Genomic DNA, 21,675 nt, shown 5'->3' with positions numbered 1-21,675 from the left:
AAATCCTAAAGTGGGCCCCAACACATCCTGCCTTTGAGTTGCTTGCAGATGATCATCAATCAGAAAATTTAGCAAAGCATGCTGCAGAAACATAATTCTTCTTCAAGGAAAGGTGGTTAAGTTAATTTTGTGCAATATTCAATCTATAGCAGTTTTAAGAGCCTTTAAGCTAAAGATAATCGGAAGCAAACTCAAGTTTCATTATATGTATTTGAGTTATAATCATACATACTTGCTAGAGCAGCAATGGACCATATTATTGTGAATTTTGAGTTATAATGAGTATATCTAGCTAGTAGCTATATGATACTTAAATTTCATGATGTTACTAATCGAGACATTTAGAAAATGAGGAGTTTCACCATGAAAAGTAATACACAATATTTTGTTAGAAATTAATTACGTATTTTTTCTGCCAAACATATTTGGTTTTCAAACAAATCTCCATAATGTGTATGTTTATTATTGTTAACTTGATTCGAACTCTACATCTTATAATAGTGTTGAATGTGAAATTACCATTAGACTATATCCACAATCACTCCGTCCATATTGCTATATTAATAGATAAGTTCAATTCAAAAATAGTTTAGCTCAAACTTTTCTTTCCTATAAATATTATTTTTCTCAGTGAATATTTATTTTTAATTAAGTTAAACGGATCATGTCATTATAAAAGAACTGATTTAGTTTAATAAATAACACTTCATATTCATTTAACATAATATATTCTGATGCGGCGTGATCTTATTCTGATGTTTGGGCTTCAAGATAAAATAGTTTACTCTATTAAAATAGTGAAAATGGGAAAACAAGCGAGAGTATATTACTAGGGCATAGTAGATGATTGAATTTGAAAGGGTGCGGGTTTAATTTCAGTGTATAAAAAAAAAAAAGAAGACGGTTTTTAGCACTGTTGATCTTTGAATTATGAGCATTGTGTAGTCGCTGAATTTTTATTTATGACAGATTACTTTTATTTTTTTAATTTCTAATTTTAACCATGACACTAAAATCGATGAAGAATTTATGAAGTTGAACATAGATAATCATATGATATCCCTTTAACATGATGATGGTTAACTCAGAATTTTGCATAAGTAGTTACATTAAGTACAGCAAAAATCTTGTAATTTTCAAATATTTTAATACATTGGATTAGGAAATTTTTTTACACATAATTTAACTATTTTTTAAATAACATTTCAAGTTATGACACGATGAGTTTCGGCGGAGTTTTGGTAGATACCTTTCTTGGGTCGTCTGTGTGTGTGTTTGCATGAGCTAGGACTGTACAAAAAAACCGTAAAACAGAAACCGACCGCTCAAAACCGAAAACGACAGTGCCACGTGGAACTGAACACAATCAGTTCGGTGAACCGACCGACTTTATCAAAAGTCAGTTTGGTTTTGGTTTTGTGTGTAGAGAGTCGGTTAAAAACCGAACCGACCGAGATGAGATTTTTTTTTTATGTTTTCGTTTTTTTTAAAGTTTATGTTGTCGTTTTGCACTCTATATTATCGTTTTACAAGTCACAAAACACACACAACAGATCAGAACACGCACTTCTAGCATTTCTCTCAGTCTCTGCCTCTCTCACACCCATCCTCATGCCTCACCTCTCTCACTCTCACCCACCCTCACGGAAGCCCTAGCCGCCGCCTCTCCCTCTCTCCTCAGTCGTCCTCGCTCGCACGTCCGCCTCCGGCCTCCGGCTCCACTGTGGTTTCTTGGTTTTCTCTCTGCTGCTCTGACTCTCATGGTGAAAGAAGCCCTAGCCGGCAGCCGCCGCTCCGCCGATCTCCTCAGTCCTCCTCGGGCTCGCACGTCCACCTCCGCCAAGCTCCACTGAGGTTTGGCTTTTGTTTCTCCACTTTCTATTTGCATCAAGCTTGGTCGATTGGATTGTTGATTGTTTCTAGCTATTTGCATCAAGCTTGGTCGATGTGTGTATTTGTTTCTCTTTTGGATCTTTAAATTCTCTGAAGAACTATGATTATCTTATTGTCTAGTCTTTTTTGTTCGTTCTATCTTTCGTTCATATTGTCTGTGTGTGTGTGTATTAAGTTCTTTGAGTGATTTGGAAACAATTAAGATCCTTGTTGTGTTGGCTGGCTGGCTGACTTGCAGTGATGCTGATTTGCAGAGACAACATAACTGATTCTGGCCATCCCTCCAATAGTTCTCAAATCCATATGCATATAATTTCAGAGCCATCTCCAAGAACCAATTTCTCGTCCTTCATTTTTCACCATGAAATGCCCTTCAAAATTAGATTTATTTTTGTCTCTTATTCTTATCCTTATGGATTTGGATTCGGATGAAGATGGAGGGAAATAAGAGGTTTATGAGAAGTTTAACTTTTTAATTATGTTTTGGACTTCTTAATTTCTTTATTTATGATAATTTAAATGTTTTTTAAACTTGTGTTTGTGCAATTATCAATTTTGATGTTGTGATTTGTATTCATTTATTACGATTACATGTTTGCAACTTTGCATTGAAGGAAAGTTTTACATTTTTTCGTACTTGCGGGTCAAAAATGCAACTAAAGATGCTGGTAACCTGATAGTTAACTGAGGTCATCTTCCAGATTGCAAAAACTGAAAACCGACTGAAACCGAACCGAAACTGAAGTTCGGTTGACTGAACCGAAAACTGTTATGTGCGGTTCGGTTTCGGTTCCAACTTTCAGAAAACCGACATGGTCGGTTCGGCCACCGAACCGACTAAAATCGACGGTTTTTAACCGACGAACACCCCTAGCATGAGCAAACTCAGGGTTTTTCGTCTGATGGGTTATTTGATTCAGATGGCCTCAAAATATTGGCCAATGTGTCCTCAGGTTGACTAATGAGATATCAATAAAAGTTTTACATAGTGACCTTCATATTTTACTAATTTAAGATTAAACCGAAATTTCAAAAATCATGACAAATAGGCCCAAATAAAAATTTTAATTTTAACCTTAAAAATTGAGGGTTTTACATATTTAATTGACATGGCATAATGTTATTGAAGTGAAAAGAGAAGGTAGCAGGATTCTTAGCAATAGGGCATGCAGATGATTATCAGTTTCAATAGACAAAAAGAGTCATGTCCCCTTCTTCATATCTTCTTTCATACCCCAAAATAATATTATGTCATATTAATTAAAATACCTCAATAGATAAAAACATAGCATGTCAATTAAAATGTCACATCATTATTGTTTTATGAAATGTTTGTATGATTCAAATGTCATAATGTTATTGGAAGATATAAGATGTGTGAGAGAGAGAAAAGGTAACACATGAGTTGGATCCTTAGCAGTGGGATGAGGGTGATATTTTGTTTTAGGCTCTAAAAAGAATAATCCATGAAAATGTCCAAATTTCCAAATGTCAGAATGATATTATGAATGAATCTATTTTGGATGCTTTTGACTGTCCATAACCTTAAAAAAAATATTTTGAATATACTTTAAAACGTGTATTAAAGTTTCAATAAGACATAATTAAACTCATTTTAACATTTTTGTTCCTTATTAAAAAATTTAAAATCTATTTTGACTCATATAAACTATTTTAAAAATATTGTTCTAAACACTTACTAAAAACCTATAACTTTTATTTCTCTTCTTCTATTAACCAAAAATAAAAGGAAAAACTCTGTCAAACGGGTCCTATAAATGAACCATAGAATACTATAACTCTTAAGTGATGATAATTGCCATGTTTTATATAGGGAGAACGAGGCAAATAGTAATTTTGGGAGAGTTGATTAAAATTAATAGCGGATTTTAAAATAAGAGTTAGTAAATAGCATATTTGTTTAATCAGACATATTTAAGTATAGTGAAAATACTAAAAATACCTCCAAAATAAAAAAATCTCTCTCATTCACCCTCTCTTCTCTCCATCTCTGTCAGTTTCATTCTTGCGCAGCTTGTTAATTTCTCTCTCTCTCTCTTCCTTTCCCACTTTCTACCTATTTGCAACCCTCAGCCACTGTTCAGGAACCATCACGCCGTCTAAAGCTTCACTGTAGTGAGAAGCTCCTAGAGATCTCTATCCTCGATCGCCTTCCATCAAATAGCCAAATTTCATTTTGGAGAGAGCAACAAAAGGCATAAGCAGCATGGAACGAATTTGTGTCGACTCGTCATCTGGTATAGGAGAAATCGTCAACACGTAGGATCAACAACTAGCTCCGGGATCCATGAATCCAATTGTCGGCTCCTGCGAATCTTCTCTCCTCTTATCGTCTCGCCAGAACAGTCCTGATGCCATCAACAACGGGAGAGAACAAAGTTGAGAGAGAGAGAGAGAGAGAGAGAGAGAGAGAGAGAGAGAGAGAGAGAGAGAGAGAGAGAGAGCGAACAAAAAGAGAAATTTGAGGGGAAAAAAGGGAAATTATGCTGTGTGGCCTTTTTTAATAAGGGATATAGTAGAAAATAGGCCAGTATAAAAAGCTTAAGAAAGTATATAGGCCAATTTTTAGTTATAGAAATTAATAGATCATAACTTGTCAAGTTATGGTTCATAACCAGATAAGTTATGGACAAACTTGTCAAGTTATGGTTCATAGCCAGACAAGTTATGGATAATTATGGACCATAACTTGTCAAGTTATGGTTCATAACCAGACAAGTTATGGACGAAAACAGTAATTTGGCCTATTTATTAACTTATGTAAACTATTAGCCTATTAATTTTAATTCATCTCAAGTTTTGGCCTATTTTCTTCTTTCTCCCTTTTAATAACCTCTTTTCATAAATGGCCGAGCTGTTTTATTTTACAAAAATGGCCGTTTTGTTTACATGAGTCAATCAATAATTGACCTATGAACCACAATCAATCAGTGGGTGATTGACCCATGGTCAATCATAATTGACCGATTCATTATTAATTTATCAATAATTTATCATTAATAAACATATAATTTGTTGATTAAAATTGATTAATTACTAATTGATTTTGATTAATTATTAATTAATGTTGATTAATAATAAAGAATAATCAAGTTAATCAGTGATCAATTAGAGTCAATCATGATTGACCGTTAAATCAATCAACGATTGACTACTAAGTTAATGAAAACGGTCATTTTTGTAATTTTGTAAAACTTCAGCCATTTATAGGAAAACATTCTTTAAAAAAGGTCATTTTTGCTGAAATCTAAAAAAAAAAAATCGCGTGAAGGATAGAGAAATTGTTGGTCAGAGAGGAAGAGAGTAGAAGATAAAGAGTGAAATTTAAGAAATTAAAAATTTATTAAAAATTAATTTGAGGGTAGTAATGGAAAATTATGAATCTCTTAAATTAAAAATATTATTTACTTACTAATGCAATAAATCTATTATTTACTTTTAAAAGTTTGAAAATATATGTTATACACTATAATTTTTTGTTTTATATAAATAGGTGTGGCTTTAATGGTTATTTAACTATATATTTATCGATGTGTATCGTTATTTTAAATGTAAGCTATTGATCCGAAAGTTGTAATGAATTGGATAGTTAACTAAAAAAATTATGACAATTAATAAAATTAAATTTTTATCATGTCACGTCATCAAATTTATATATTTGATGGTAACTATGAATAGAAATTTATATGTTAATTATATATATATATATATTAATATAACAGATAAGTGATTTTTTTCCTGAAATAGATAAATGCTTTCCTAAAAAAAAGAAAAGTAACATAAATGATATTTTAAAGAAAGCTTAATCTCTCTATATAATATATCCATAAATTAGAATTCATACGTACACTGCTATCCATGGACTAAATTTTTTTCATATGTAAATTCAAAAGCAACCTCCAAAGAAAATTATGAGTAGGCAAACTCTTTTTTTTAGTAACACTTTATCCATGAACATTATGGGTACCAGTTTTTTTTTTTAAAGTATATGAGAAAAGAGGATAAATGAAATCGAAAATAACTAGTACTACATCTTTACTAAATTAGCACTCTTGTAAGAATAATAATCTGAATCACCCGTGAGATTATTAATCTGCAGGTCACACATATATCTCAAATGAAAAAAAAAAATAATAATAAATAAAGGAAAGTAACTGTCTTCAATTATATAATGATATACATGGAGAATTTGAAACTCAAAAGCAAAGTAGTTGTCCTGACTCCTGAGCAAGCTCTTGACAACGATGAAAAAAAAATAGAGAACTTATCTTTAAAAGTATATTAATTTGGATTTTTATTCTTTATTTTTGATAAATATTTTTTTATTAGTATAATTATTTGACTAAAAAGGTTATGAATTAAGAATAAAAGGTAAAAAGTCTGACTCGTACACTTTTAATAAGTATTTGTCAAGATTACAATGAGATGAGAAAATTAAAAAAACAAAAAAAAGAAAAGAAAAACAGTTTGTGTAATTAGTGATGAGTGTTGTCTTTCACCTATTTCAAGGCAAATCAGTAGGTTATAAACACTTTAACCTTCACCGGATTGCCCAGAGGTGGAAAGAAGGAAAGAAATGGAGTATAGCTAGTAATATTGTCACAACTGAAACAACAACACTTTAAAAAAGCTTTATTGTCATTTTATCTGGAAAAAAAATAAATAATTATGGTACTCCATTTAAAAAAAGCAACATTTACAGGTGCACTTTCCATGTTCCATAGTACTTATTGGTCTACATTTTTCTTCCCCATAGTTGATCAGTTTCAGCTGTCGGCATTTCACGCTTTTAGAAAATTCGCTTTCTAAAGATTACTTCCCACTTACAACTCCAGTACTGCTTATATATATTATAATTACCTGTCATCTGAACACTGCATATTAATATGTAAAGAAAAAATACATGCATTTATAATATTACAATATTACTGTTGTACATCTAATGTAATAAGACAAGTATATATATATATATATACACACACACATATACATATACTTAAACATATATGCATTCGATTTGATATAAATACGCAGAACACTTAGACCAGTTGCTTTATGACTACTGTCAGAAAATCAGAATTGTTGTATATCCAATGAACTTGATCAATGTATAACTTACTCCTTAATCATGATTATCCTTTAATGCAAGCTGTGGTCCATCAACTGAAAGGCCACACACACAAACACACACACACACATATATACAATAATCTAAACAGTAAAGCTAAATATACTACTATATTTATATACACACGCATATATTATATATCTGAACTTTTCATTTGGAAGTGCTTCTTACTAGGGCTTCCTACCAATGAGAGTAGTACGCTTGAAATTATAAATTTCTCGCTCTATCCTTCAAGCATTCTATTATATATTCTTTTTTTTTTTTTGAAATAATCTTTTGTATATTCCATCTATGGAATTATAAATTATTATCCGTGTTGTACTATATATATATATATATATATTCTCATTTTAATCTTCGCTATTCGTTGCCACTAATATGTTTAACGATAGGGCCAAAGTACATAATATATATACATAAATATACATATCAAAGATACCAAGGAAGTCATTTTCAGCTGCAACTGATCTCTCAAATCAAAGTACTCCTCAGCACTTGAACTCCGACCAAACCTGGAAAATGTTAAATGGATGACACATAGTTTTCGTGGAGGAGAAATTTTTTACCAGAAAGTCGTAGAGACATATATCTTATATATATACTTACATATCTTCAAAATGACCAGAATCAGCTAGCTTCCTGCAAATATGACTGGTATTGATGATCATGATAATGATGATGATCAGATTTTGATCTGCAGTGACAGATTCCACTGAAAAAGGTTGTTTGAATAATTTCATCTTGTCTCCAAGTAAACTATCATCCATCTGTATTTTGCAGTCGACGAAAAGTAAACTCCAACAACTAATATTGGCTGCAATATTTTTGCGAATTGAGTTCATATTGGTCATAAAAATACAGAAAGAAGTCAAAAATTGTCCTTCACTACTTACCAAATATTGGCCATCATCCGAGTTCACAATTAAACAAATTGATCATTGCATGCAATTATTAGAAGTATACATATATTAATTTTTACATACCTACATGCTAGTGTGTGTGTGTGTAATATAAAAAAATAAATAAATATATATACACATAATATTTGTGTGTGTAATGTATATCTACCTCAAGAATTTTCTAATATAAGAGCTTGACTAGGATTCAGCTCCTTAGCCAGTTAGTCCACCAAAAAAAAAAAAAATAAAATAAAATAAAAAACGGTCCAAAAGTCGAGTCAATTATTCAGTGTATATAAAATACAAACGATTTAGTTAGGTAGCCAAGCAATTGTACCTACCTAAAATATATCACATGGATTATTCTTGATTCAAAGAACAAATTAAGTACATATCAATAAACTATGTACGGCGTGCCAATTTGGACCAGCGTGAATTCAGTACCAACGCAAATTAGCAATCAACATGTTGATCTCATGTCTCATTAACTATACATGATAGACTTCTTCCAATTAAAAAAAGCATCAAGCTACCACAAACATGAGAATTTTCGGGGCGGTTACGTTTATATCCAACATATGTGTGTGTGTGTGTATATTATTTTGTAATACTTATTCTTTTTTATGAGATCAGGGGAGATCTTTGAGTGGGTCCGAACAAAATCCCTTTTTATCTTTCACCAAAAAAAGTTCCACAGACTTCAATTCCCAGCAAAAGCAAATACTCCGTAGTGGTTGACTCAAGAGCTAGCTAGCTAGGTTGTGTGTGTGTTTTTAACACTATACGCATGTCCAAATTATGGATGAACAAAGGCAAATTGTATTGGTCCAGTACATGGATTTGGAGGAGAGATATATACTATACTAGTTATACGTATATATATCCTTTGATTTGTAGGACAAAACCCACTAATTTTCAAACGGAGTGTGTCCCCGAGGTGGGACAATGCGCTTCTGCATCAAATTATACTCTCCACCCCTATATATGTACGTCTCTATTAATATGCTCACAAATTGTGATATCTTCAATAATATTTCAATTTAATTTTCTTTTTCTTTCGGCCAGCCGAAAGTTGAGAGCTATTGAGAGCCATATTTATAGTTTCGTCTCTAAATTCAGTTGAGATCACAAAACAGATGCTTTAGAAAGCGAGGCATGCATGTATACTCTCTCTCTCTCTCTCTCTCTATATATATATAAATATATATATATATATATTGTCATTGATTTGTATATGCACTTTTCGCCGCCGGGCGCTATACAAGTAGTATTTTTGGTCCCAAAATGACTTTCTCTCATAATATGTCTAGCTTTCTCTCTTTTTTTATCCTAGGGAATATTTATAGCCGTATATAAGCAAGCATTGAATAGAACAGTAGATGAAAATGTATTTCAGTTTGCAACTTAACTCACTATTATTGTTGTTTTGTTGTTGTTATTATTATTGTTATGTGTGTGTGTGTATTAGATCCTGGATTTATAATAGAAGAAAAAAAATATTAATAGAAAAAAATGTATCAGCCTGTGTGTATGTGTGTATATATTCATTGTAAATGACAAATATTGCATAATTAATCCAAGTTTCAAGGGAAGTGCGTGTTAGTGCAATGAGGGTAGCTCGTAGTGGGCTGTTGGGCACACAATGATGTTATAAGGGAATGCTTTGCAAAAATCCACATGCATGCATCATTGCCCAGTATCCCACTTTTTTTTTTTTCTTCTGTCTTATAGTTATCCAAGTGATCTCTTTGATTGGTGATATATATATATATATATTTGTACTAGAAACTAATTGTAGCATATTTGCCTAGAAAGAAACGGAAAATATTGTTACTTCCAGTTTTTGATAAAAATTGGCAGATCTTACTATTGTAAGAAAGAACTTAAACAATAATCCGGGAAAAAAAGAGAGAAGAAATTAGCAGTCCTACGAAGTTAGAGCGCCTAGTGAAAAAAGAGTTATAAAATGAGAATTTTAGGATTTTAATTATCTTAGATTTCTTTATTTTCATTTTGTTTGCTTTTGATTTAGGTTATATTATAATTTGTAAGAACCTTTTTTTTCCTTTTTAATAAAGAATATATTCTGCTTATATATATATATATATTTATATAGGGCAGTGAATCAGGATAAGCAACGACGCAAGTGGCTTGGTGATATCACTTTCTTTAGTCTTCATTTGGACAGCCGAATGTTGTACAAAAGTAATTTCATGGCAGTTTTTCTCTTTTCGCTTTTTAAATGGCACGGGAATAGAACGCAAGAGAAAATAAAGGAAAATCATTATAGAATATAACCATGAATTCTAAAGTCGAAAAATGAAAACTCTGAAGGGAAATTAAGTGAGCATCATATATTTAAACCTTTAATCTTTATTCCAAGTAGGAGATTGCCATTTAGGGGGAAAAAAGACTTAGGAGATTGCCACATAATTCTATATGTCTGTCCTTAGGTTATTAATGAAACTTTTCTAACTATATTGTGTCACACCTTGTTGAATAAATAAAATGCTTCGTGACCGACTCTTTTGTACTTTGATGTCTTAGGAGGCGTTTGGTAGATGGATTCAGAATCATGATTGTGGATCCTGATTCAGAATCAATATTTATTTACAGTGATTCTAAATCATAATTCTGAATCATGATTCAGAATCAGTGTTTAGTTTGGATGATTTTGAATCATAATTCAGAATCTGATATGATGTTTTAAATCAGAATAACTCATGATTCTAAAACCACCATCTCTTCATTCAAGATGATTCAAACTCCTGATTCTAAATCATGGTTTCAGAATCATGATTTGAACCCAAAATCAAGAATCATGGTTCTAATTTCAGAATCATGATTATAATTACACTGATTTGAATTCTCGTACCAAACGAACCCGTAATCTCTACGTGAAATAATTTGACTGATTAGATATCATTTAGAGTATTAAAATTAGGCATGCCTAGCTTAGTAAGTTAGTATGCAGACAGCGTTAAGAGCTCGGCAATACTAATTATGGCAGGAATATTAGAACAGTTCTTTTACTTCGAGATCAGGTTCCCTTATTGCTCACTTTGAACTTTTTTTTCCTCTTTTCTTTTCTGGGCATTGGCATAGTTTTTTTTGTTTTTTTTTTTCCTGTTTTGTTTTGTTTTTTGTTTTTGTTTTTGTTGAGGACACATTTGCATAGTGATTTTGAAGCCTAGTGTGTGTGTATCTATAAATCCTAGCTAGTTGTTGAGCAAACCACTCTTGGTGCCATGAAATTGTGCCTTCGATCGAGATTTGCCGTGCCCACAATCTTTTTCCTTTCTTTTTTTTTTTTTTTTTTTTTTTTTTTTTTTTTTTTTTTTTTGGTGCTAGAAACGCCCATAAACTTCTTGCATCATGTCACAACGTGCAGGGAGATCAACGATTTTTTTTTTGGTTTGTGTGTGTGTGTGTGTGTTTTTTTTTTCTTAATGAATTTGTTTTGTATATTTATGTATATTAGTGAAAACCAACGATAGTATGGTCAGTCATTGTTGATAGCTGCGGTTTTTTTATTTTTTTTATTTTTTTATTTTTTTATCGGCAGTCAACGACCAATATCACAGTGGTATCATAGGGGATATCGAATAGTAATTGTTGTTATTTAATGTAAATTATCGAGGGTACGTAGTCATTGTCAAAATTTGGATTAGTGTTGTTAAGATGTGACAGAAAGAAGTCTTTCCTTTTTCAATTGAAGAAAGAAGCTTTTCTTTTTGTTCAATCAAGAATAAAATCTGCGCAAACGAGTTTTAATTCCAGATTCCTAGTTGCATGTGAACCAATGGTTGACGCTGAAAATTCTTTAACAGAATAATAATGAATTTCTTAACAGTTAATATGAATTAAATAATTTAAAACATAATTAAGAAACAATTAAATAACAGAAACACACAAGAATCATAGTTATTTACCCTTAATTTGAGAGCTATGTCCACTGCGGGGAGAAAGAATATTCACTAACTTTAGGGAGAATACACGCATTAATTACTCAAGGTGAGACTTGAGATTTTCTAACTTATAATCCCTTATTTATAGCTTAAATCACCGTCCATAAACATTCTTTATTTGAATTTGGGTTAATTCCTTTATCTTTTGGGATAGTTTCCCAAAAGATAGATATTACAATCAATAAGGACGGTTTTCTTATTTAAATTTCATATATTTCAATTACAAATAGCAAATCTTGGAGTAAATCTTAGAGCAAATCTCGCAGATCTTATCTTATTGTATGGCCTCAACCTCGTAAATGCTCTTAGAAGCCTCTTTGCCTACGATTGCGGATACAGTCGATCTCATACTTGTTCTTTGTGGCTTTTTAGAACGATCAACCTCTTACTAATAGCAGGTATATCCTTTTAACGGTCGACTCCTAAGAAAACTATCTGTTGACGTGACTCTTAGAGTTGAGCCGTCATTGACTATTTAATGCTCTTTTTATATCATGCGGGCCTCATTCAGGGTCTAAATTTAGAATTCGACGTTTTACCTTACAACACCAATTAAAAATAACTTTCTGACTATGGAATAGAAAGTGGAAAGGAGTACGAACATAACTTGAAAAATTATGGAACTGTTCAACAATTAATTAGATTAAAAAGAAAAAAGCAATAACTCTTTTCATTCAACTACGGTTCCACTTTCTAATAACAATAGAAAAAAAAAATGACAATGTTTACACAAGTGTCTCGAACTTAAGTAAGTGTATCTCTTGATGAACATTCCCGTTTTGGCTTCTTCACTTTCTACTTCAGCTGAATACTTTGCGAGCTGCGCCAATGAATTAGGCTCTGCACCGCCTTGTGCACATTGTCTACATTCTTGGGACGCCTAAGGATGAGACCCTGTAAGACTTGAAAATGTGAAAACGATACATACCATGTGTTAGGGATTTCGGTCATGGCATTCACTTCCATTTCATATTGGCCTCCAGATAAAACCTGCAATAGCAAGTAAAGAAACAACAAGATATGTTAATTAGAAACAATTAGAATCTGTTCTTTTCACAGTTTCGTTAAAATGGAAAACTTAAGATGCATTTAAATTTTTATAATAGAAAACATTATAGTAATAAGGTTGAATTATGATTCGAACTGTGAAAAGAATGAGACCTTAGTTCATGTATCAACGATCTATAAAATGTCACACATAGTTTCATGACAATAAACTAAAGGTAAAGTATAAATAGAGATAATTTTTGCCAACTCAAAAACAATTGCACATAGGAAGGGTTACCACAGTAACTGCAGGAGGAACTCTCCTAAGCATTGTGAGTGTGTATTTGGCAAGGGTCTTTGGAGTCGCCTGCTTCTTGTGCTCAGCCCATGATCCTGGGGTCAGCATGCTGGGCTTGAGAATAATTTTTTTAAGGGATAAGGAGGGAAATAATTAGTAAAATGATCAGTAAATTATAGTATATATATTTTTAAAAATAGTAAATTATAATATAATTTGATATTTTAAGTTTTAAATATTATTAAAAATTTAAAAATACCCCTAAACCTATTTTTTCATCTCACTCCTCCCCTCTAAACATTTATTTTTTTAAATAGTAAATTATAACATATTTTTTAAAATAGATAGACTACAGTCAAGTCCACCATGGTCAGCACTGGCGGCCAGCTCCCGCGACCTGTGACCGTTTTTCGGTGACCAGAGACTGTTTTCTGGCGACTGTTTAATGTTGTATTTATGGACAAATATCATATTTACCATTTAATATCGTATTTATTAGTAAATATTATATTTAACCGAAAAGCCAACCACTGACTCCGGCGACCGTTTAACTTTGTATTTACATGTAAATACTGTATTTACCAATAAATATCATATTTAATAGTAAATATCATATTTATCTGAAAATTATACCACTGACTTCGGTGACCATTTAGCATTATGTTTACTGGTAAATACTGTATTTACTAGTAAATATCATATTTATCCAAAAATTCGGGCACCGACTCCGGCGACTGTTTAACAATGTATTTACCAGTAAATACCGTATTCACCAGTAAATACTGTAATTACTAGTAAATCTCATATTTGTCTAAAAATTTAGGCACCGACTCCGGTGACCGTTTAACATTATATTTACTAGTAAACACCATATTTCCTAGTAATACCCTAATTACTAGTAAATATCATATTTATCTAAAAAGTTCAGGCGCTGACTCTGACTTCGTCTAATACTGTATTTACCGATAAATACCGTATTTACTAGCAAATATCATATTTACCCGAAAATCCAACCGTCGACTCCAGTGACCGTTTAATACTGTATTTACCGATAAATACTGTATTTAATAGTATATATCATCTTTATCTGAAAATCTAAATACCGATTTCGACGTTCGTTTAATATTGTATATACCGATAAATACCATGTTTACCATATTTTTTCCAAAATTCGGTGACCGGCTACGGCGACTGGTAAATACCGTATTTAACGATAAATACCGTATTTAACGACGATCGACTCTGGCGATTGGTAAATACCGTAATACTGATAAATACTCTATTTACTCGTAAATATCATATTTACCATATTTTTTTAAAAATCTGGAGACTGGCTTCGACAGCTGGTAAATACCATATTTATCAGTAAATATCATATTTACTACTAAATACCATATTTATCTGAAAATATGGCGATCTGCTCCAGTAAGCGATAAATACATCGTATTTACTGGTAAATACAGTAGTTACTAAACAATTCTATTTTTTTGGGTGTTAATTTAACATAAAAAATATAAAACTAAAAAATGACAAATAAGTTATTTCTTTACAAAAACTTCTTCCAAAATTATGTAATTACAAAATCAACCCCAAAATAAAACCTAAATTAAAAACCTAACCCTAAAATTAGCCCTAAATCTTTTCTTCCCACCAGCCCGAACCTACCGCCCATGCTGCCGACCACACCTCGCAGCCTAGACCATGTCGGCCACACCTCACCGCCTAGACCCTACCGGCCACACCTTGCCGCCTAGACCTTGCCGGCCACACCTCGCCGGCCAAACCCTGCAGCCAAACAAGATGTAAACCCAAAACCTACAAAACCAAACAAAACTCAACAAAACCAAAGAGAATAGCGTGGTTGTAGTGCAGAGCGAACGATTTCCACGCGTAGAACGACGTCGACGCCATCTTCGATGGAGTCATTCCTCGCGACGATTGAGATCTCGACTAGTCAGATTTAGCTCGCGACGTCAGCGTGAAATCCCGTCAGTGCCGGTGACTAGCTTGATGAGGACGAAGAAAGAATGGAAAATGGCGGATCCCGATCTCAAACGGCGGCCGATCTTGGCAAAGATCCCTCCCGGCGTGAGGAGAAAGAACGGTGAGAGAGAGGGTTGGGTAGTGGAGAGAGAGAGGAGAGGAGAGAGAAAATGAAAGATTGTTGTTGTTGTGAAGATTGAGGAAGAAAAAAAAATCTTAGAGAGAAACGACAGAGAGATGTAGAGAGAAACTATTTAAATGAATCTGAGAGAGGGGGAAAAGAAACAAGGAAATCTTAGAAGGTAAATTTGGAAATGAAAATTTTTATTTTAAAAACAAAATGAGAATATGCTATAATTTACTATTATTTAAAAAATATGCTAATTACTTCATAAATGGATATGGTGCCCTTCCTTCAAATATGACACTGTTTTGGGCCAAGTAGAAGAAAACTTCGGCCCAAATCTTCTCAGCAACTATTAATCGGCATCTTGCAACTCTTCTAAGCATAAACCAAGACTTCGTATCGAAAAAAAAGAAGACTTCCTCGGTCTTTCTTTTTTTTTTTTTTTTTTTTCATTTATTAGAAAAATTAATCATATGATTTACACCTGAGAAATAGCTGCATAACGTTTACGTCCCCAAGCAGCTTCCTAACAGCAAGAGCAGAAGGACCTGTTGGAATGCTCAAAACTGTTCTCCTGAATTTGTCAAGAAGAAAAACACTCATGTGTAAGCTTCTTTTCTGGCTTAGAATTGATCTATTTACATAATTGACAATAACAATCAGAACCAAAGTAAACATACAGAATACATTTGACTAACTCACCATGTCGCAAAACGCGCACCTTGCTTGTAGTTTTCAGCAGATCTTGCCACCAATCCGTCCAACCCTTGGCACCAAGATTCATTGTTTGATCCCGGCAGAGGAGCCAAACCCTGAAACCAAAAAGTATGAGTAATGACAATCACAAGAACATTAATAACAACAAAAAGTCCGACCAAAAGTTCTTAGCAAAAAACATTCTCAGGGTCTAAAACAAGCAATGCATCATACCTTGTCAATATTGATTCCGGACGCAATTTTCTCGTCGCGCAGGCAGTCCACAAACTTCTTCCCATCAGTTGTGGATTGGTAGAGTGCTTCCTCGGATAGAACAACAGCAGAAATGCATTCCCCAAATCCAGGAGTGGTCAAGAGCAATTGTCTATAATCTTGTCTATTTATCTCTGTATTGTCCAACCAAATTGATGACAATCTCTTTCCACACATGTCGTTCGAGTCGTCAATCGCCAAAATGCTACGAGCAGGAGATGCAATAGATTTCTGCACAAACTTGAAGAAGAATAAAGAATGTCATTGTTGATGTCATTTTTCTGTTTTCAATATATTATGGTTCTTTTTTTATTGCCGTCATATTTTTGTTAATCCTGTAAATCAAACACAAATTCTTTGTTTTTAAAACAAGTAGAGTTCATATTTAATTTGTTCATCCAAACAATTAACAAGGTAGCAAAAACATGTGCAGCTATAAAGAAAGTTTATAAATTCTTACACACACACACACACACACAAAAAGCTTACAGATTGGACACAAATATTTAAATCTTATCATATATGCTTCAAGATCTTAATTTAAACCAACCCAGAGTTAAAAAAACTCTCAGGCTCACAAGACAACAAGATTCATAATTTTTTTTTTGAAAAAAAAAATCAATCACATAAAGTTAGATAGCTAATGAATAAAACAACAACCAGATCAACATAAAAATCAATCAACGTAACAAATTCATTGTTCAATCATAGTTTCAAATTCATTGTTCAATTCGTTGTCCAAGTCAAAAGCTAAAAATGTTAGGGACCTCACGGCTGTTTTGATTAGTTCTTTGGAGTAAGCGCCGGCGCGGACCGGGGAGACAGAGACTCGGCGAGCGGACAATCAGCGGCACTGAGAGAAGGACTGGTGGTCTCCGATCCACTGAGAAGCGGAGAGCTCTACAAACGTCGCAGAGGCCATGAGTGAACGACTTGTTTGGAATTCGTAAAGTTCTTATACAAACATGAGTTGAAATATTGTATTAAATGAATAAAAATACAATCAAAGAGTGTAAATATCAACGTGATATGCTCTTTTCCTTTCTTGTAAGAACTTGCTTTATTTATTTCTCATTATGATGAGAATTGCCAACATAACCAGTATTTGCTCGATCATTTATCCCCGAATTATGGACTTCGTCAAGTAGTGAGCTATTTTTGGCCAATATTAGTGGGATCAATTTGCTTGGTGGTAATTGTCTGATTTGAGGCCTTGGTTGGTCAACGCACGATTGTGATTGCCTAATGAGTTACATTCCTTATAAATGAGAACAATGAGGAAGAGGATGACAGAAAAGGTAGCTAGAGAGAAAAGGAGGAAATTTCTGGGAGAAAAAAAAAAGCATTGATAAATATATCGAAGTCTGGTCAAAGAAGAGTTGAAACGTTTGGAGACACGCAATGTTAAGCAGCTTGGTAAAACAAAACAACAACAACAAGGTTTGGTATCTTGTTCAACTCAATCTCACTGAAATATCTTTTTGCAAACCCAACAATATATATATATATATATATATTTTTTTTTTTTGTATTGACAGATTATAATTTAAATAACTAGGCCTCCATTAACCCTGACAATCTGGCCATTGATCCACTCCCCAGCATCAGTAGCCAAGAACCCAACAAGTTGAGCCACATCTTTGGGCTGCCCAAGCCTCCCAAGAGGTGAAGCCTCCGCAAACTTATTGATCATCTCCTCGCTTTTACCGGCATAGAAGAGCTCCGTCGCCACCGGTCCCGGCGCCACGCAATTCGCTGTGATCCAGCTCCCCTTGAGCTCCTTGGCCAGCACCTTGGTCATCGCCTCCACTGCGGCCTTCGACGCCGTGTAGGCCCCATATCCCGGCAGCAAGAACCCCACCAACGATGTGGTTATCATGATTATCCTGCCCCCGCCCCCGTGCGCAATCCGCTTGGCGGCTTCCTTGGCGATCAAGAAAGCGCCTTTGGTGTTGACGTTGAATGTGGAATCCCAATCCTCTTCGGTGGTGTTGACCAAAGATGGATACTTGGGATCCGAAATCCCCGCGCAGTTGACCAGAATGTTGACTTGTGCTCCGAATTCTTGCTCGGCACGGTCGAAGAGGAGCTTGACCTGATCTGGGTCTGCCACGTTTGCCTGAACTGTGACGGCGTTGGTGTTGAGCTCGGCAGCTAGGTGGTCTGCTTGGACGGAGCTTGAGGCGTAGTTGATGACGACTTTGGCGCCGAGGGAGTGAAGGTGGACGGCAACTTCGCGGCCGATTCCGCGGGAGGCACCTGTTATTATGGCGACCCTGCCGTCGAGTGTAGTTGTTGGTGATGCCATGAAATTTGAGATCTCGAAGAGAGATAAGTTTGAAAAGTAAATATTAGAAACAAGGACAGAGTAGAGGTGGCGGTTGCTATATATACGTGTGTATATTTATAATAAGGTGGCAGATACGTCATTGCATACCTAAGATTAAGGTGGCCGATATGCATTATATTATATTTATATATATATATATATATAAATTGCCTTCAATCCGTAGTATATATATTTTTTAATATATATATATTTAAAAGTGACACTTAAAATATGATATTTCTTTTTTTATAATAAAATATATAATATATATATATTTTAAAATAAAATATAAAAAAATATACATATTTTAAAAAAAATATACAAATACCACTTCAGTCAGTAACTGAAAACTTAGCCTATATAGCACTAAATTCAGTAATTAATGTTCTAGCAAAAAACAAAAAATCATTAATTAATGATTTACTTAATATAAAACTAAATTTCAACGGCATACACTATGGAGCTATGGTCAAAACGAAGACGTGGCAGCGTGTGTTCAACTTGAACGAAGACAAGAGGAGGGGTTGAATCATCCATTTCCCTTTTTTTTTTTTTTTTTTTTTTGGTAAAACGACTTCATTAAAAGAGCCAAAAAAGGCAAAAGGAGGAAATAAAAGGCGGGGGAGGGGTTAAGACCTTAGACAGGCGACCACTCCATTGAGTTCCAAAAAAAAACGGGGGGGGATATCTCCCTCTAGATTAGAAACAAGGGCCCATTTAGCTAGATGTTGGGCAAGAAAGTTACAAAGGCAGCAGAGACAAGGCATCAGAGATGATATTAGAAATCTCACAACCGCATTCTTTTCCAATGGAAGAGATAGCCTTAACAACCAGCTCCGAATCACCTTCAAAAATCGAGAAGTTAAACGCCTTGAGGATGGCCGTCTTGATAGCTAAGAGGGCCGCCATGGCTTCTGCGTCAAGAGGTGAGGCGATGAGGGCAGTTGCCATCCACCTTCACCAATGTGACGGCGTGAAGTCCTTGATTTCAGTATTCAATCATTGAGGAAGATTGAAAGAATTACATACACCGGAACCTCTCGGATCGCATCACCACTCAAGTTAAGGCTAAGTAAGCCGTATTCTAGTAAGTACAACCTCACCCATAACTACAATGTGATTAAATTTTCATGAATTGACTTGTGATTTATGAGATTTCAAATATTTTTTATAAGAATTTTCATACTATTTTATTTAAGCTTAAATGCTTTTTATTTCATGTTTACAAGTACAAGTTATTACATGCTTACACATTTATGAGATTCATGATGTTACATGTTATGAGAATCTATATTATACTCTCACGAAAATCAAGACAAGTAAAAAAGATGTTTTGTCACATTAAATGATGAGGCAACGAACCCCTTCATGTTTCACGGTCTTAGGGCAACCCGTCGATCTAGACGACAATTTCATGTTCATGTTTACCTTGGTAAGTATGGAACTTGCAATCCCACTCTTATCGTAGGTTGCGCGCATGTATGTTTGCCTCGGGCCCAAACAAGAAAATAAATAGAAAAGTATTTTTCAAAAAAAAAAAAAAAAGTAATTCATGATTTGTTAAATGTTAAATATTTTCATGTGAGGAAAATGTTGTGCTTACTGAGCTCTCGCCCAAGTTTTTAAGTTTCATGTTGCACATAAAGATAAAGGAATCGCATGAAGTGGATGAAGCTAGACCGGCGTGTGACGGGCGAGAACGTGGGAGATGGGATACCACACACAAAACTTTATTACCGCTTAAGTTTTAATATTTAATAGAATTATGATTTCGTGATTTTTAATTATTATGTTTACGAATGATGAGACATAGAGTGCGTTTAGAACTCGTTTCAAAATTATATTATTTTTTATATAAAAATAGAAATGATAACGTTTACAATTTTAGGCAAAAATTATTTTTGAAAATGTGTTTGGTAATTTTTTCAAGAGATTGTTTTCAGTATAAAAAAAAATTCATTAATGTCTCTTTCTCTACTTGAGAAAGGAGAAAATAGAAACAAAAAATGAAAAATGACTAATAGTCATTTTTCATTTCTCTCTCATTTTACACTAAACTAAAAAATCATTTTTATTTCTGTTTTTTATCTTTAATTGTGTCAAACGCCGTTTCTCTCCCGTTTTCATTTTTTCTTTCTCAAAAAATGTGAAAAACAAAAATGAAAATAACTCCAAACACAGCCATAAGGTTTTATGTTTTGTTAAGAATTTTATGGGACGTTTGGTTCATGGATTCAGAACCATGATTCATGATTCTGATTTTTTAAATTTAAATTTTTTTGTGAGAGAAAAACATTGTAAAGAACTAAAAATCATGATTCAAAATTAGGGACAAACCCTTAAAACAAACATTCCATTAGTGTTTAACGTTTTAAGATATGTTTACTATTAAGAGAAGTTTCAAGTTTTATTAGACAAAAAAAAAAAAGAAGTTTACCGTATTTCACAAGTAAAGTTTTATTATTTAATTAATCGTGTGTTACTTCTTTAAAAAGTGTTTTCTTTAAAGTTATGTTTTAATGAATATTTTACGAACAACTGTAATGGTCCGTAAGGGTTTGTGTTGAAACTTTGGGCGGCGGGCATGCCCGACGCTCGAAAATTTTTGGGCATGACGGGCAGGCACCATTCGCCGCCCGTCCGACCATTTTTCCGGGCTCGGGCTCGGATAGCCCGAGAAAAAACCATTCCCGGCAGCCTGCTGCCGGTGGAGAAGTCAAGATCGCCGTCCACCGGTTTTTTTTTTGAATTTTCCCGCGTAACCCGAATTTTTTTGACCGTTAGCCCGAATTTTGAACCCAACGGCTCTTTTTTGCCCGACCCGACCGCCGCCCAAATATTGAACCCCAACGGCTATTTTTATTACCGTTGTTCGAATTTGTCCGAACCCGACCTGACAGTCCGAATTTGTGTTACCGTTGGAACCAAATTTTTGAGGGGAAATTTTTTTTTTTTTCAATTCAAAAAATTTCCTATAAATACCCCCCCTCACCCAAAACTCTCATCCTCTCTTAATTTCTCTCAATCTCTCTTAATCTCTCTCAAATCTCTCTTAATCTCGCTTAAATCTCTC

The 21,675-nt window shown here is 33.8% G+C and overlaps 1 protein-coding gene and 1 pseudogene across 1 annotated transcript; both read right to left on the bottom strand.

The window, feature by feature from the left end:
- Positions 1-12,524: 12,524 nt before the first annotated feature.
- LOC21405747 lies at positions 12,525-17,114 on the bottom strand (annotated as a pseudogene).
- Positions 17,115-17,770: 656 nt separating this feature from the next.
- Positions 17,771-18,626, bottom strand: LOC112091016 (NADPH-dependent aldehyde reductase-like protein, chloroplastic). The gene has a single exon (XM_024163665.1). It carries the CDS (start codon positions 18,579-18,581, stop codon positions 17,820-17,822), a length of 762 nt encoding a protein of 253 aa, XP_024019433.1. The 5' UTR covers positions 18,582-18,626; the 3' UTR covers positions 17,771-17,819.
- Between the last annotated feature and the right edge of the window lie 3,049 nt (positions 18,627-21,675).

The sequence above is a fragment of the Morus notabilis genome, unplaced genomic scaffold (assembly GCF_000414095.1).
Source record: "Morus notabilis unplaced genomic scaffold, ASM41409v2 Scaffold538, whole genome shotgun sequence".
Lineage (NCBI taxonomy): Eukaryota > Viridiplantae > Streptophyta > Magnoliopsida > Rosales > Moraceae > Morus > Morus notabilis.
The sequence above is the reverse complement of the archived record's forward strand: the minus strand, read 5'-3'. Positions and strand labels throughout refer to the sequence as shown.

Bases quoted from the DNA above. Each gene is read 5' to 3' on its own strand.
- LOC112091016 (XM_024163665.1), bottom strand. From the start codon at position 18,581: ATGGCATCACCAACAACTACACTCGACGGCAGGGTCGCCATAATAACA.